Here is a 15,436-nt window from a genome sequence, read left to right as displayed (position 1 = left end):
AGAGCGGGGCTCGATCATCTTTATGGTTAATTTTGTTTCTTCTTTGCTGTAATTCTTAACACTATTCTAGTGTGTGGGTTAGTGTCCACATCTGCTAGGCGATTGAGAGATACTCAAGAGTTGAGGTTACTGCAGGGGTATATCTAGAGTGATGTCAGCTTGAAATCTGACTCAGTCTTCCATCTGCTAGCAGAAGAGCACCATATCCATTGTTCCTGAGTCCATCTGGCTACACGCTAGGAAATTATTTTTAATGTGTTTCAAATTAAAACAAATCTGCGTGGCCGGTTGTGTGTGCGGTTATGCGCGCAGTTATGCGTGCAGGAGTACGCATGTTAGGCACAGAAGGGCAGGCCCACACTGCGAGTACCAACAATGGAAGAAAATAGTGCCGCAAACAAACTGTGCTGCTGCCTGCCACATGGAGTGCCCACCGAGCCTGAAGCAAGGCCTAGCTCATCGGGGGGTGGGCTCAACCTACTCAGAAACCCCCTTCCTTCCCATCGTGGTCGGGCATAACGTCAGTACAGCACGCCAAGCAAGGAGACCAGAGGAAAGACTTACCAAAGCCCTTCCATGTCTCTGGATTAGAGTTCTTCTCTACTTACCTCGGCTCAGCGCTTATCGGCTGAATACAGAGACAGTCTCCGGCTGCGGGGGAAGAGGGCTCTGCTTCCTGCACCCACTGCCTTTCAACTGCTTCAGCAGCAGAGTCCACGCCGGGAACCAGCTACCGGCCCAAGGGAAACCTCTGAGGGATCTCGGAAATTGCCTGAGGAATTCTCAACTAGGGGAGGGACCATTAGTATCCCCACAGGAGAGCGGGACTATCTTCTCCAACTTAAAAGTAGAAATTTGAAGGTAAATTTTCCTCATCTAAAGAGTACTGTGTTCCTGATAGGAGACACAATCCACAGCTGCTAGGAGACAGAGATACTGAATGGCTGAGGTCACTGCAGGGGTATATCTAGGGTGACTTGAAACCTGATTCAGTCTCCATCTGCTAGCAGGGGAACACATAACCCATTGGTCCTGAGTCCATCTGGCTATACGCTAGGAAAACTGATGTGTTTTGTCTGATCACTCATGTTTTCTTAAAATGCTACACAGCGTACAAATTTTGCCAAAGGTATGAAAACTTTGAGCACAAATATATATTATATCAAGCTTTTTCACATAGGTTGTTTCTGCACACACATCCTAAATTCCTTCCTAAGGTAGTTTAGGACTTCCACCTTAAATCATTGTCCTAACCTTTTTCCCCTGGCCACATATCCACAAAGGTGAACAAGAGCTACATATATTGGACTGTAAAAGTGCCTTACCTGGAGCAGACTAAAGCTCTTAAAGTGTCCACCTAGCCTTTTATTTCATTTGACATCAACAAACCTGGAATTCCTGTTGCCAAGTGCACCTTTCAAATTGACTAGCAGATTGTATGTCCCTATGTTACGTCCAGATAAACTTGAATCTAGTGGGTCATGTCAGCAGTCAGAGACATGGCAGTGATGGTAGCCCACCTAAGATCAGCCTCTATGAATGAGATTTGCAAGGCTATGATGTGGACTTCTCCCCATACAATCACATCTCATTATTGCTGGGACAGTGATACCAAACATGAAAGTAGGTTTGGCCGGTCTGAACTGAGGAATTAACTGCTCCCCTCCGTTTTGGTTTTAGTATGCCCCTTAAAAAAAATAAATAAATAAAGTCTATATCTATAAACATATGGAATGGATTGTTGCTGTCAAAACCGGTTTATGCTCATTGGCACTGTTCCAGGTTTAACCCTCTTTCTTTTTCTCGGGGCAGTCTGTAGAGGAAAATTTGTTCTTACCTGCTAATTTTAGTTCCTGGTATACCGCAGATCAGTCCAGACTTCTAGGTTTAGCCTCCCTGCCAGCAGATGGAGACAGAGAAGAAAAGCTTTACTGACACGGCTACTTAACCTAGAGTGCCACCTACAGTCCCCTCAGTATGACCTGTACCCAAGCTAAGATGAAAATATCTAACTGAGACCGTCAAGCCCCTTCAAAGAGCAGAAGGGAGGTGGAGCCTCTATGGAAAGCTCATTCCAACATTAAGCAGAAGATCATGTAACTACATAAAATACCATGTCGAGCAGGTAGGTTTCTGGATTGATCAGTGGTATTCCAAGAATGAAAATTAGCAAACAGATTTTCCCTTCCTGTTCATACCCCAGATCAGACCAGACTTCTGGAATGTACCCAAGATTCCCAATAATGGGCGGAAATGTGAATTTCATTCATAGTACACACATTGCAAACCCATCAGAGACCAGATTCCAGACATCCAACTGGTAATGACTGGAGAAAGCAGAGTTGCTTACTTGCAACATGTGTTTTGAGGATAGCACGATGTTAGTCCTCACACAATGGTGACATCATCAGATGGAGCCAGAGGTGGGAAACTTTGACTAGGCACATTGTGCAGGCCCAGCATTGTCCTATACCACACATCCATGCAGGATCCCTCTTCAGTCTTGTAACATTGAATTATGATAAAATAAAAAATAGGAGAAACCCAACTCTGTGGGGTGCTGGGTGGGTTTTGTGAGGACTAACATCCTGCTGTTCTCGAACACTTGTTACAGGTAAGCAACTCTTTCTCAGAGGATGGTAGTCCTCACACAAGGGTGAATACCTAGCTACAGGCTGCTACCCAACACAAAAGGGGACCAAACAGACACCTAACCAGGAGACAACAGGCACAACTATGCTGCTGTTGGTAACAGAGGGGGGAAATAGCCTGAACCCAAAAAAGAGCCCTAGGTTGGAAGAGTTGGGTTCTACACCTAAAACATGTTCCGGAGGACAGACTAGCCAAAACCCACGCGTCAGCCATCCCTATCCAAATAGAAATGTGATGTTAATATGTGGAGAGAACTCCATATCACAGCCTTGCAAATCTCCTCCACTGGAACTGCTCACAAGTGGGCCACCGACTGTGCCATGGCTCTGACAGAAAAAGCCTTGACCTGACTCCCCAAAATGCAGTCCCATCTGGGTATAGCAGAAGGAGATGCAATCTGCTAGCCAACTGGATATTGTCTGTTTGGCAATGGCAACGCCCAACCTATTCTTATCAAAAGAAACAAAAAGTTGGGTGGATTGTCTATAGGATTCTGTCCACTCCAGATAGAAGGCTAAGGCTCACCTGCAGTCCAAACTGCACACTGCTTGTTCGCCTTGGTGCGAATGAGGTCTGGGAAAGAATACTGGCAGGACCACCCTGTCATGATAAAAAACTTAGTACAAGGTAGATAAGTCATTAATGTCTGCAGCTCGCTATCCCTGTGCATTGAAGTGACTGCCATCAAAAATATGACCTTCCAGGTCAGGTACTTCAAGTCACAGGTGCGCAGTGGCTCAAAAGGAGCTTTCATCAGCTGAGCTAACACCAAGTTGAGGTCCCAAGACACAGTGGAAGACCATAGGGGAGGACTCAATTGAAGCAGGTCCTACATGAACCATACAACTATAGGCTGTACAAACCATCTACACTGTTGTGGTATGTGCCAACTGCACTAAGATGAACTCTGACAGCGTTGTTTTTTTTTTAAGCCAGCCTCCGAAAGGTATAGAAGGTAATCAAGCAGTTTTTATGTGGGGGCAGGAGAACAGATCTAGGGCCTCCTGCTCACACCACACAGAAAACCTCCTCCACATTTCAGTCCATAGGACTTTCTAGTAGAAGGCCTTTTGGAAGCACATGTAGATGTAGGACCCAACACATATCCTCAAAAAGAGCAAGCAGCTGCAGGGTTAACCTCTTAACATCCAGGTTGTGAGCGACAGGGTCTGGAGGTTGGGTGCCACAGGCTGCCCTGATTTTGCGTGATGAGATCTGGGGAAGTCCCCAGCCTTATTAGTTTCTAGATTGACAACTCCAACAGAAGTGGATACCTGACCTGTCTTGGCCAATGTGGAACTATGAGGATCATAGACCCTCTTGTCCTCGCGAAGCTTCAAGAGAATCTTTGCCACTATGGGAATATGAGGAAATGCATACCAAAAGACACTTGCCCCAATGCTGGTCCAGGGAGTCAGAGGCTGGTTTGCCATTTGAACTGTTGCAGGAGATTGTGAACAGATCTGCGCCTGGGCTTCCCCAGAGAAGGAATATCCCATTAGCTACCTCCTGGTTCAATGACCATTCGTGGGGTCTGAAGGCTCAACGCAGCCTGTCCGCCATCATGTACAAGGCCCTGAGCACCATCCCAAGAGAAAGGACCCTCAACCAGATCTGGACCGCTTCCTGACAGGAGGTAGGATCTCATGCCTCCCTGCTTATTGACATACCACAGGGCTACATGGTTATCAGTCTGGATCAGGACAACCTTGATGGAGAGCCGATCTTTGAAAGCCCATAATGCATACTTGATTGCCTGGAGCTCCAGGAAGTTGATTTGACAACATCGTTCCTGAGCCGACCACAGACCCTGAGTGCCGAGCCCATCTACATGTGCTCCTCACCTCAGGGTAGGGAGACTCCGGAAGGAAATCACCCGTTCCAGACTGGAAAGTAGCTACCACCAGGACAAGGACGAGGTGACTCAGATGCAATCCTGGAGGCTCTGAGTGGCTTGGCACCACTGTGACCTTAGGATCCACTGAGCTCTGAGCATATGCAAGAGTGCCAAGGGAATGACATGGACGGTCATGGCCATGTGGCCCAACAACCTCAACATGTGCTCTCTTGAACTTCTGTCACAATGGTTGCCAAGGCAATAGCGTTCTGGCATGGCAGAAAGGCCTTGGCCTGAGCCGTGTCTGGCAGAGCTCTGATGAAGTCCAACTGAGATGACGGACTGAGATAGGACTTTAGGTAGTTGGGGACAAGGCCTAGAGACTCAAAATACCCGGATGGACAAGCGCATGGACTTGGAAGCGCATACCTCAGACATGCTCTTGACCAGCCAACTGTCCAGATATGGAAAAACATGGATTCCTGCAGCACTGGGTACTGGAAGTGCTGTTTGCCCACCACAAATCAGATATACCTCCTAGGACCGGGTTAAGATCTCGATATGGTTGTATGAGTCCCTCAGGTAGAGGGAGCATAGCCAGACCCCTTTTCTGCAAAAGGGGAATCAAGGTGCCCAGGGAAACCATCTTGAACTTTTCTTCTCTTAGAAACTTGTTTAAGGCTCTCAGGTCTAAGATGGGACTGAGTCCTCCTGTTCTCTTTGGAATCAGGAAATACATGGAATAGAATCCCCACCCTCTTTGCCCTGGTGGTACCAGCTAGACCACTCTGGCCATTAAGAGGGAGGACATCACTGCTTGTATCTCCTGATGTGCCACCAGCCCCTAATATAGGCAAGGAGGACAATCTGGCAGGACACCAACAGATTTAATTGGCACCCTTGACGGATTAACAAAACCCACTGGTTCAAGATTACACAGGAACACTGGTTCGTATAGAACCACAGCCTGCCCACGACCGGAGGGCCCACTGTCCTGGGTATGGGCAACTGGCTTATGTTCCCTATGGCCCAGTCAAAACCCCATCCCCAGAGTTGACTGAGGAGCTGGCTGAGGCTTAAGAACATAAGCTGTTCCAACAGTGGCCAATCTAGGTTACAAGTACCTGGGAAGTACCCAAAACATTAAGTAGATCCCATGCTACTAATAACTAACATCAGTGGCTATTCCTTAAGTCAACTTGATTAACAGCAGTTAATTGACTTCTCCTCCAAGAACTTATCCAAACCTTTTTTTAACCCAGCTACACAACAAATTCCAGAGCTTAATTGTGCATTGAGTGAAAAAGAATTCTCTGATTAGTTTTAAATGAGCTACTTGCTAACTTCATGGAGTGCCCTTTAAACCTATTATCTGAAAGAGTAAATAACAGATTCACGTTTACCATTTGCTTCTTACTGCCATTGTTTTCTATGATTTAACATTCTTCTTCACACATTAGAACGGTGCTCTTTTAATTGTAATTGGTTCAGTCCCCCAAATTATCCTCTGGAAATTCCCCTTAATGTATTAATGGGTCACATTTCTCAAGAATGTAATGCCGCTTTATTTTACCACATGTAATTGGTCCCTCCCGATGCAGCCATTGCGAAACACGGTCCGTGTCAGGGGACTGACATTTCAATAAAGATTTGGCATTTTGGAATTATTGAACTTTTCCTGTTTAAATTGTTTTTTCTGGTTCGTTTTACATGGACCTTAGGGATTAATTTTGCAGCACACCTCTTGGATTGTGTTCACATTAGTATGTTTGCCCATTGTTCCACACTTTGTTGGGGGTTTAAACCTTTATTCAAGCCATCCTGCAAAAGTTTCAGAATTAGTGGGATTTTGACCAGAGGGAGAACACTGCGTTCCTTGCACCAGGCCTCAAATACTCTCCAGACCCGCACATTCGATAGGGACATAGAGAAATTCCATGCGCAGAGTAAGGTGGCAATTACTGCCGCCAAATATCCTCACTTCATCAGGCAAGCCCTCTCAAGGGCCAGAGTAAGAGAATCGAGTTGGATCCTCGTGAAGGACCAGTCCCTGCTGTAGCAGGTCCCTGTGCGGTGGGAGGCACAGGGGGGTCCTCCACCAGAAGTCTCTGCATGTCCGCATATCACAGACTCCTGGGCCAATCTGGAGCTATTAGTAGAAATAATCCTCCGTGGTGCTCAATTCTGCGAATGACCCTGCCCAGGAGGGGCCACAGAGAGAAGCCGTATAGCGGCTCCTCTTCTGGCCAAGTCTGAACGAGAGCGTCGATCCCCAGGGACCACTGATCTCTTCTGCGACTGAAGAATTGGGGAACCTTCCCATTGTGAGATGTGGCCAGCAGGTCGATGGATGGGAGACCCCACGCTCTACTACCAGCTGAAAGGCTTTGGCCAACAACACCCACTCTCCTGGATCCAGATTCTCCCTGCTTAGAAAGTCTGCTCTGACGTTGTCTTTTCCTGTGATGTGGCCACGCAACCCACTTGGAAGCCCATTTCCCCTTACGCCAACGGGATCGTCGGTATGGCATGCCGAGCAAGGAGGCCAAAGGAAGTGTTACCGAAACCCCTCTAATATCTCCGGGCTCTCAGCGCTTACTGGCTGAGTACAGAGATTGTCTCTGGCTGCAGTGGGAGAGAGCTTTGGCTGTCACCACTGTGCTCGGCTTCCTGCACCCGCTGCCTTTCAGCTGCTTCAGCAGCAAAGTCTATGCTGGGAACTGGCTAATGGACCAAGGCACACCTCTGAGGGATCTCAGAAATCACCTCAGGAATTCTCAGCTGGGGAAGGGACCATCAGGTATCACCACGGGAGAGTGGGGCTCAATCTTTTCTCCAATTTACAAGTAGAATTTCTTCTTTCAAAAGGTACAGCGATCCCCATAGGGAAAGCATGTCTGTAACTGCTACAGACGGAGAAATACTGAAGGGCTGAGGTCACTGCAGGGGTGTATTTAGGGTGATGTCAGCTTTGAAACCTGACTCAGGCTCCATCTGTTGGCAAGAGAGCATAAACCCATTGGTCCTGGGTCCATCTGGCTACATGCTAGGGAAATAAATTTAATATCAATAAAAACTTTTACAATACAAATATTAAAATTAGCACAATGATAGATCCAATACACCCGACACAGCCATGTTTCAACAAGATGTCTGCCTCAGAGGTGATTAAATATTTGTTCTTCCTTATTCTCCCCTAGCTAAGAGAAATGGATGACCACTGGACAATAAACAAGTTTAAAATTATCAAAGCTAAAAACAGCTGTTGAAGTTCCAAGATACCCAGAGGCACCAAAAATGGTAAATTGAATATTCTTCCCTACTTATTTGCAAATCAATATTGATTCGTTCTATGGTACAGTGCTGCAGACTGTCCACTGTTTGCAAATAAGGAGGAACATTCAATTTACCATTTTTGGTGCCTCTTAGGATTCCTTGAAACTTTTTCAGCTGTTTTTAGGTTTGTGAATTTTAAGATTGTTTATGGTCCAGTGGTCATCTTTTTTTCCTCTTAGCTTAGGGTGAATAAGGAAGAACAAATATTTAATCACCCCTGAAGCAGACATCTTGTTGAAACATGGCTGTGTCGGGTGTATTGGATCTATCATTGTGCTAATTTTAATATTTGATTTTATTGTAATATATTTTTATTGATATTAAATTTGTAATATTCTCAAATTTTTAAATATGTATTTCACTTTATCTGAGTTTTGTGACCCACTCGATTTCACTCTAGATTAAGTAGCAGTAAACCTCCCCCCTCCCCCTCCCCTCCTTGGTCTCCATCTGCTGGCAGGGAGGCAAAACCCAGGAGTCTGCACTGATCTGGGATATGAACAGGAACTAGGGATTTCCCATGTGCAAGGACTGCTGTCCTTGCTTACCCCTGAAGAAAGATTTGCTTATCCGTAATAGGTGCTCTCCATGGACAGCTGGATGTTAGATCCCCAAGTCTAAGCTAAATTATAGACTAAATGATTCCCTACATGGACGCATGGGGAATGTAACATACTGCACATACCAAGAAGAACATGCTCAAACTTTCATGCCTAGCTCCATCTGATGTCACCTAGGCGAGGACCAATATTCTTCTGTCCTCTAAGAACATCGTTACAGGTAAGCAACTTTGCTGTACTAGCTCAAATGCTATAGATACTTTATTTCTAAATGCTTGAGCAGAAATTAAGATACATGGAAGGGTTCTTGAAACTTATAACAACTTACCCACAAAGTTGATTTTGGGTGTGGTTATTTTCTTTACAATAGTATTAGTAGAGACTGTGGCTGCTTTGCTGCTAGCAGTAGAGCTGAGAGATGTGCTCACAGTGGGAGTAAGAATTTTCACAGCTGTGGATGACACTGAAGAGCTAATGGAGCTATTGCCAGCTGTACCACTTGAACTGGAGGAAGCTGGTTTGGAACCAGAAGTTGAAGTACCAGATTGGGAAACAACATTCGGCTCAGTTGACGGAATGGGTTTGCCAAGTTTTGTGTGCAGCTTTACTACCTGTTAAACAAAATAAAGCATTTAGTTTTAGGTTCACCCACTACCAGATAGCCCCATTTTGAAAATCAAAAAAATCCTTGTCTTTCTGATGCAGAGGCTGTAATGAAATAAGGATCTTTGTGCCTGTTGAGATTTAATTACATTCAGATCTTTTTATTTCCCCTGACAAAAAGCCTCCTTTTCCTGGCAATCCCTGAACTGACAGGCATTTGGTTCTCTATTTTGTAGAAGCTAAGACTAAAAAGATTAACCTGCTTCGTACTCCAATGTAAGTCTGGGGGGGGGGGGGGGGTTTATGCGCCGCGAAATCGAGATTTCATTGTGGGCTGAGGGCCGGAGGAGAATCAGTAGGGAAATCCCCTCCGTCCGACGCTGCATCCTCGCTGCTCGGAATGAGAAGATGGCTGCCGCTCCCTCTTCGAGTGGGGGCGGGGCCGGCCTCTGCCCGCGAGCCGACGGCACACACTGCGTTTTGCACAGCTGCGAAAGGGGGGACCCAAGGGCAGCGCTCGGCCTCCAAGAGGGTCCCTCGACCCCGGGAAGACAACGGGAGCAGAGACCTATCGAGAGAGCCACGCCCCCGACTCCCCGCAGACCAACACACGCGGCATAGCAGCCCAAAGCTGCTAGAGCAGGAAAAAAGTGCGCGAAAGCAGCAGCGCTGTGACTGAGGTAAAATAAAAATGCGCCACGTGACCAGGCCACCCCCTCCGGAGTCCTGGGACCCTAGCGTGGCAGGCCGGGGCCAACGAAGCGATCAAACAGCCTGCCACCAACAGGACTTACTGTATGCTTTTTTTTTTTTTTTTTTTTAAATAAAAGTAAAATCTGATCCCTGCTTCTTTTCTGTCAGATCGATACAGTAAAGTGCAACCGCAGTTACCCTGCTCCTAAGTCGCCTTCTACTCACTTTCCTGCCGCGTTAGCCCTTCCCGCGACACACTATCCCCTTTAACTCATCCCTACCGCCTCTTAAAATCCCCGGGTAACCCCTTCCGCACGCGGCATGTATATTAAATGTAAACGAGCGAATTAGCTATTCCCTCCCATACAGTAACGCGCGCCCCGACTATCGCATTTTTACCCTGCCGTTTTGCCGCGTGTTTACCTTGCTAACTTACCGCCTACCCTTACCCCTGCATTAGAGGCAGGGGTAAGGGTAGGCGGCAAACTTTCCCCCAGCCCCCGCTCACCTGCCCTGGCTGCGTCCGATCTCCGGTGCAGCCCCAGTCCTGTCCCCCCCCCCCCCCCCCCCCCGAAAAAAAAGTAGCAAGAGAGCGAGGGGAGAGACGGGCAATCCTACGCTCGGGCCTGCTAGTCCCTTCTCCTCTCCTCCCGAAGCAGGGCGCGAAAAGCAGCCTTGCTCCGGGAGGAGGGGGGGGCAGTTTAAAGCGACGAAGCGACTTACTTTTGCAGCCCCCCCCCCCCCTCCGCACATCGGCGACGACCGCGGCTCCAGCCTCCAGCTGTCAGACAGACGCATCGCACGTGGGAAAGCGGCCCCTATGCGTGCAATTGGCTGCTCAAGACGCTTCACGGCCACACTGGTATCTGTCATTTCAAATGACATTTCAAATGACAGATACCAGTGTGGCCGTGAAGCGTTAGGCCCGAGCACCCAGGATACTGTATAGGCGCTCTATACAGTAAAATGGGTTGCGCGGGCCTAACGCTTCACGGACGCTTCCTAGACGCAGCTTGCATTTGCAAGCTATTTGCATACGGAATCGAGCGGTAGGCGAGCTGCACTGTGCGTGCGGCAACCGCGGGTGCGCCCAGCACTGCCGCACTGTTTCTACCGCGGCCTTAGAGTATCGATCTGTGTGATAGTTGAGCCCCCTTCAGAGGTGAAACATCCCTGGAATATATATACAGGGGGGGGAGAGTGACTGGCCCACTGATGAATACTCCCCCTAGTCCCAAGGGATCACTATCTCCGGGAAATAGGCCTTAGGGCACTGCCCTGCCAAGCATCAGAACTTTGCCCAGCGCATGTGAAAAGAAAGGACAGAAACCAAACCTACCCACTGATCTAACTACCTTAAACAAAAGAAATTGATCGTCAAAGGTCAGCAAAAAGTCAATGTCTTTGCCAGAAATTTCAATCTTGGTTGGGAACGCAGAGGAACCAGATCTGTACTAAGACCCTGTCCTTGCAAGGACAGCCCTCTTCTGAACCTCCCCAGGCACTATTTCAATTCAGTGAAACTTGTCTAGTTAGAATTAACTGTTTGAATCCTTGTCATTTTACCTGTTGGCTGCTTGCAATTAAATCTTTTTTCTATTCACAGATCTGTGTGTTAATACATTTTTTAGTCTGTGAACTCTGACCTGAGACTGGTTTATGAGCTTGGCTTTTTTTGTATTTGGTCTTTAGGTACATTTCTAGGACCAATGTGATCCTTGAGGGTCTCAAGTGTCCCTAGGAACTACCAAGTGATAACTTGTGGGCAGGATGCTTGCCCAAAGCCTTATGGAAACCAACTTGGTGGTCAAGAGGTAATCAGTGTAGGGCAAATACAGAGGTGCACTACACTGAGCATCAAAGGTTAAACCTGAATGGGTGTTAGGGATAGCACTAAGGTGTTGTATGACGAAGGCACACAAACAATGTTCAAAATCCATGCCGACATGTAAATCAACACAGCTATGTTGTCATTGCAACTATGATTTTTATTCTACCTTTTCTCCTCATTAAATTTAATGTAAACAATCTAATTTTACTATTTTTATTTACTTAGATATTAGTTATATTGCTATATTACCAATGTCATTTTATTCATTCTTAATATTTCTCTATTTTACTATTTTTATGACCACTGTTGTAAACTGTTTTGCTCAAATTTTATTTGCTAAGACTGAATATAAAAGACAGTATATAAAAAGTTTAAATAAAATAAATAAATGCACATTATACATCTATAGCATAAAGCAAATGTTGCTTACCTGTTACAGGTGTTCTCACAGGACAGCAGGATGTTAGTCCTCACATATGGGTGACATCACAGGATGGAGCCCAATCACAGAACACTTCTGTCAGTTTCCAGAACTTTGACTGGCCCCTACTGGGCATGCCCAGCACGGCACTAACCCTGCAGCCAGAAGGGGTCCCCCTTCAGTCTTGTTAAAAAGCTATAGGTAGTGCCAAAAATGAAATAAAATAAGAAAACGCGGGGCGGCAGGAGGGTTTCGTGAAGACTTAACATCCTGCTGTCCTGTGAGAACACCTATTACAGGTAAGCAACATTTGCTTTCTCACAGGACAAGCAGGATGGTAGTCCTCACATATGGGCGAGTACCGAGCTGAAGATGTCTGAGAAATGCACCAAATGTACTCAGGCATGCAAGGCATTAGGCCTGGGATGAAATTTTATTCAACAAAGTCAGGTCCTCCTTGCTTGTTGTTATAGAACAATCACTACTTGGTTGCCTGTTTAGTTCAACACCATCCTTTTCTGTTTAGCTAAGGACTGAATACCTTAAGAGTACTGAAGATTGCTCTTAACCCTAGGTGATTTATATGGCGTAAATTTTCCAGATGAGTCCAAGTCACTTCAGAACAATGGTTGTTTAGATGAGCTTCCCATCCCTGATTGGATGCATCTGTGATTAATGTAATCTGAAAATGAGGTAGGTAGAAGAGCTGATCTCTGAACAGATTTGCAAGATTCGGCCACCATGCTACAGATTGGATGACATTGTTGAGAAAATGGCTGTAAATGATGGTTCCAATAGATTTTGGGTCCCAAATTTGAAATGGTCTCATATTTGAAACATGCAAAAGGGGTAATATGGACTGTTGCTACTGTGTCAAAATAGGGATTTTGTATGCTCTCTAGTTTTTCTGCCCTTTGACCCTTTTTTCCAGAGAACATTTTTCTACTGGCTGGCCTGCAGGTGGTTTTTGACCGCTGCACTGCATTTCAAACAGAGGTTGTGGATGCTGCCTTTATCCAGAAGAAAGCTTTTAAACAGCATACACATCCCAACAGCCCTGAGGAAATGTAAGAAACATCCTGCAGTGCCATTACCCAAAAAACCTTCAACAGTCAGAAGGCCATTGGTGAGAAAGTGGTTAGTACTTTGTGCACTGACTGGCCCTCAGAGTACAGAGGGAGCAGGTCTCTGTGCTGAAGCCCTGTTCATCTTCTGTGGAGAGCCTTTCTTGACCTCCCTGGAAATAGGTAAGTATGGGAAAGTGTTCAGTTAACTTTTGCTATTTAATCCTTGTTTTACCTGTTCCTGTTTGCAAATTATATTTTTTGTTCACTGTTCTTACTTTTTGTTAATAAACTTATTAGTTTGTTAGCTCTACCTGTCTTGGACTGATTAACTATCTTGGTATTGTGTGTATTTGGTCTGTGGATTTATTTCTAGGAACTGTGTGACTCTTGGATGTGAGGGAGTCTCAGTGTCTCTAAGAAAGCACATAGCTTGCAGGAGGGGAAACTGCCCTGAAGCAAGCAGGAATCCAGCTGCTGGGTTAGGAGGTTGCCAGTGTAGAAGCATGTGCACAGGCAGACCTAGGCAGTGCTTGGTAGAACCCCCCCACCTCCCCCCAAGTGGCCACAAGTTTACTCTGAATGGGTATTGATGGCTGCCACTTAACACCTCGGCACTACCCACATCTGTCCCAATATTCTCATGGAAAGAAATGGACAGAAACCTGCTTTTATTGAGAAAAGGTTATAATTATCTTAGTCAATTCATTTGCCCTCTAAAGAAACAGGAACTTCTTCTCATGTGCTATATTAAGGCAGGGTACGAAGAAGTCTCTTATATGAGTCAGCTCAATTGGAATCTAGGAAATTAATGCTGAACCCTAAAGCCTGTATGAAGCATTATATGAAGTGTGAGGATTGAGTTTAAAAAAAAAAAAAAGGTGTGGCTGGGACTTAGCCTGCTCTGTTGATGTGACAGAGATCTTTGAAAAGATACACTTGGTGATTGGCAGAGATACTTTGTTGTCAGCACAGAGAGCTGTTGGCACCAACAAGGATACAATGGCCTTGCTCACTAATGGTGCCACTGATCTTATGTCAAACACCATTGGTACCAATGGCATTTCCTTCTGTGCTGATTTTTCCGTACTAATAGACACTATCCTTGGAGTTGAAGGTTTTGAAAGTGAAAAGCACATTCTCTCCCCCTATTTATCAGAGAGGAAAATGGCATATGTGCAAAGACATGTCCAAGTCATGTCTCACAGCTTGAAAGGACTCTGGTCCCTCAGCTGGTGAGGACTTCCTCTGATGATTCAGAGGGCTGTGGAGAACTTGGAAATTCTTTCAGTTTATACTCTCTGGATTTAATAGCCCTTTGAGACACCCAAGTGCAGGCAAAACAAGAAAGTCATGGGATTGGCCTAAGCAGCACATGCATCGACTGTGGTGGAGTGACAAGGTCATCTTGTACGAAATATTGAAGATACCTTTTGAAGATGGGTTTAGCTTCACCATTATGAAATGTTCCAATAAGTCAAATTCAGTTTTGACAGGGAATCTGAATTAAAATTTTTATTATTTTTTTTTTTTTTAGAGGCTGAATGAAGAAATAAAGGAATAATAAGCACTGGAAATTAAAAAAAAACAGAAGGAGACAAAAAAAATAGCTGCAAAGGAAGGGAAAGCAATGGGATGGAAGAAAATGTTTCAATAGAAAAAAAGACTAACTGAAGAGACAAAAGAAAGGCAAAAAAGAAGACAATATCAAGATGGAAAAGGAAAATGCAGAAAGATTAGAAAATACATTTTCAACCATTTTCTGGAATTTTAAAATTTGCTACAGAAATATGACCAACTGCCACCCTAAAGGTTTCATAACATAGCAGATGATGGCAGATATGCCATTTCTTCTAACTTTCTGCGTAATTGATAAGTCCTATGTTTAAGAATTTAAATACAAATTAAGTAAAAGGATAAGTAGTTTTTAGCTAATTATGCAGCATATATATTTTTAAATAAGGGTAAGCATACAAGCCTTGGTTTCAATTCAGCTAAGGAACTTGACTGGGTCGCATACAAAGAAATACACACAAAGGATTCTTGCTAAAAACAGCCAGAATGTCCTTACCTTTTGGTGCTTTGCACCACGAATGTGAGCAGCATACGCGTCTGCCCCTGTGCAGGAAACATCGCACAGCTCACAGCGCAGCTGGTTTTGAGTGCCCCGGGCAGCAGCACTACTGCTGCTGCTGCTGGTGGTAGTGTTCTGAGAGGCCTTCAAAGCTGCCTCTTTCTTTTTGTGCTTCTGTCCTTCCAAATGTTCTTTGTATGTCTATTAAGATGCAAAGCAATGCATTTTACAATTGTTTTTAAAATTTGCTCAAAAAATATGCATTTTTTTTTAATAACAGAAAATGGTACTTATAAAGCCAAAAAAAAAAAGCAACCTCAAAACATAACAGATTCTCTGAGGAATGGACTAAAATATAAAGTATA

At 45.2% G+C, this 15,436-nt stretch overlaps 1 protein-coding gene across 1 annotated transcript in view; it reads right to left on the bottom strand.

The window, feature by feature from the left end:
- The window catches only part of ZFR (zinc finger RNA binding protein), a 312,134-nt gene that overhangs the window by 174,091 nt on the left and 122,607 nt on the right, over positions 1-15,436 (bottom strand). The window contains 2 exon segments of the mRNA XM_029579284.1: positions 8,714-8,996; positions 15,069-15,272. Coding sequence (XP_029435144.1) covers positions 8,714-8,996; positions 15,069-15,272 — 487 coding nt within the window.

This window comes from Rhinatrema bivittatum, chromosome 1 (assembly GCF_901001135.1).
Source record: "Rhinatrema bivittatum chromosome 1, aRhiBiv1.1, whole genome shotgun sequence".
In the NCBI taxonomy this organism is placed as follows: Eukaryota; Metazoa; Chordata; class Amphibia; order Gymnophiona; family Rhinatrematidae; genus Rhinatrema; species Rhinatrema bivittatum.
The sequence above is the reverse complement of the archived record's forward strand: the minus strand, read 5'-3'. Positions and strand labels throughout refer to the sequence as shown.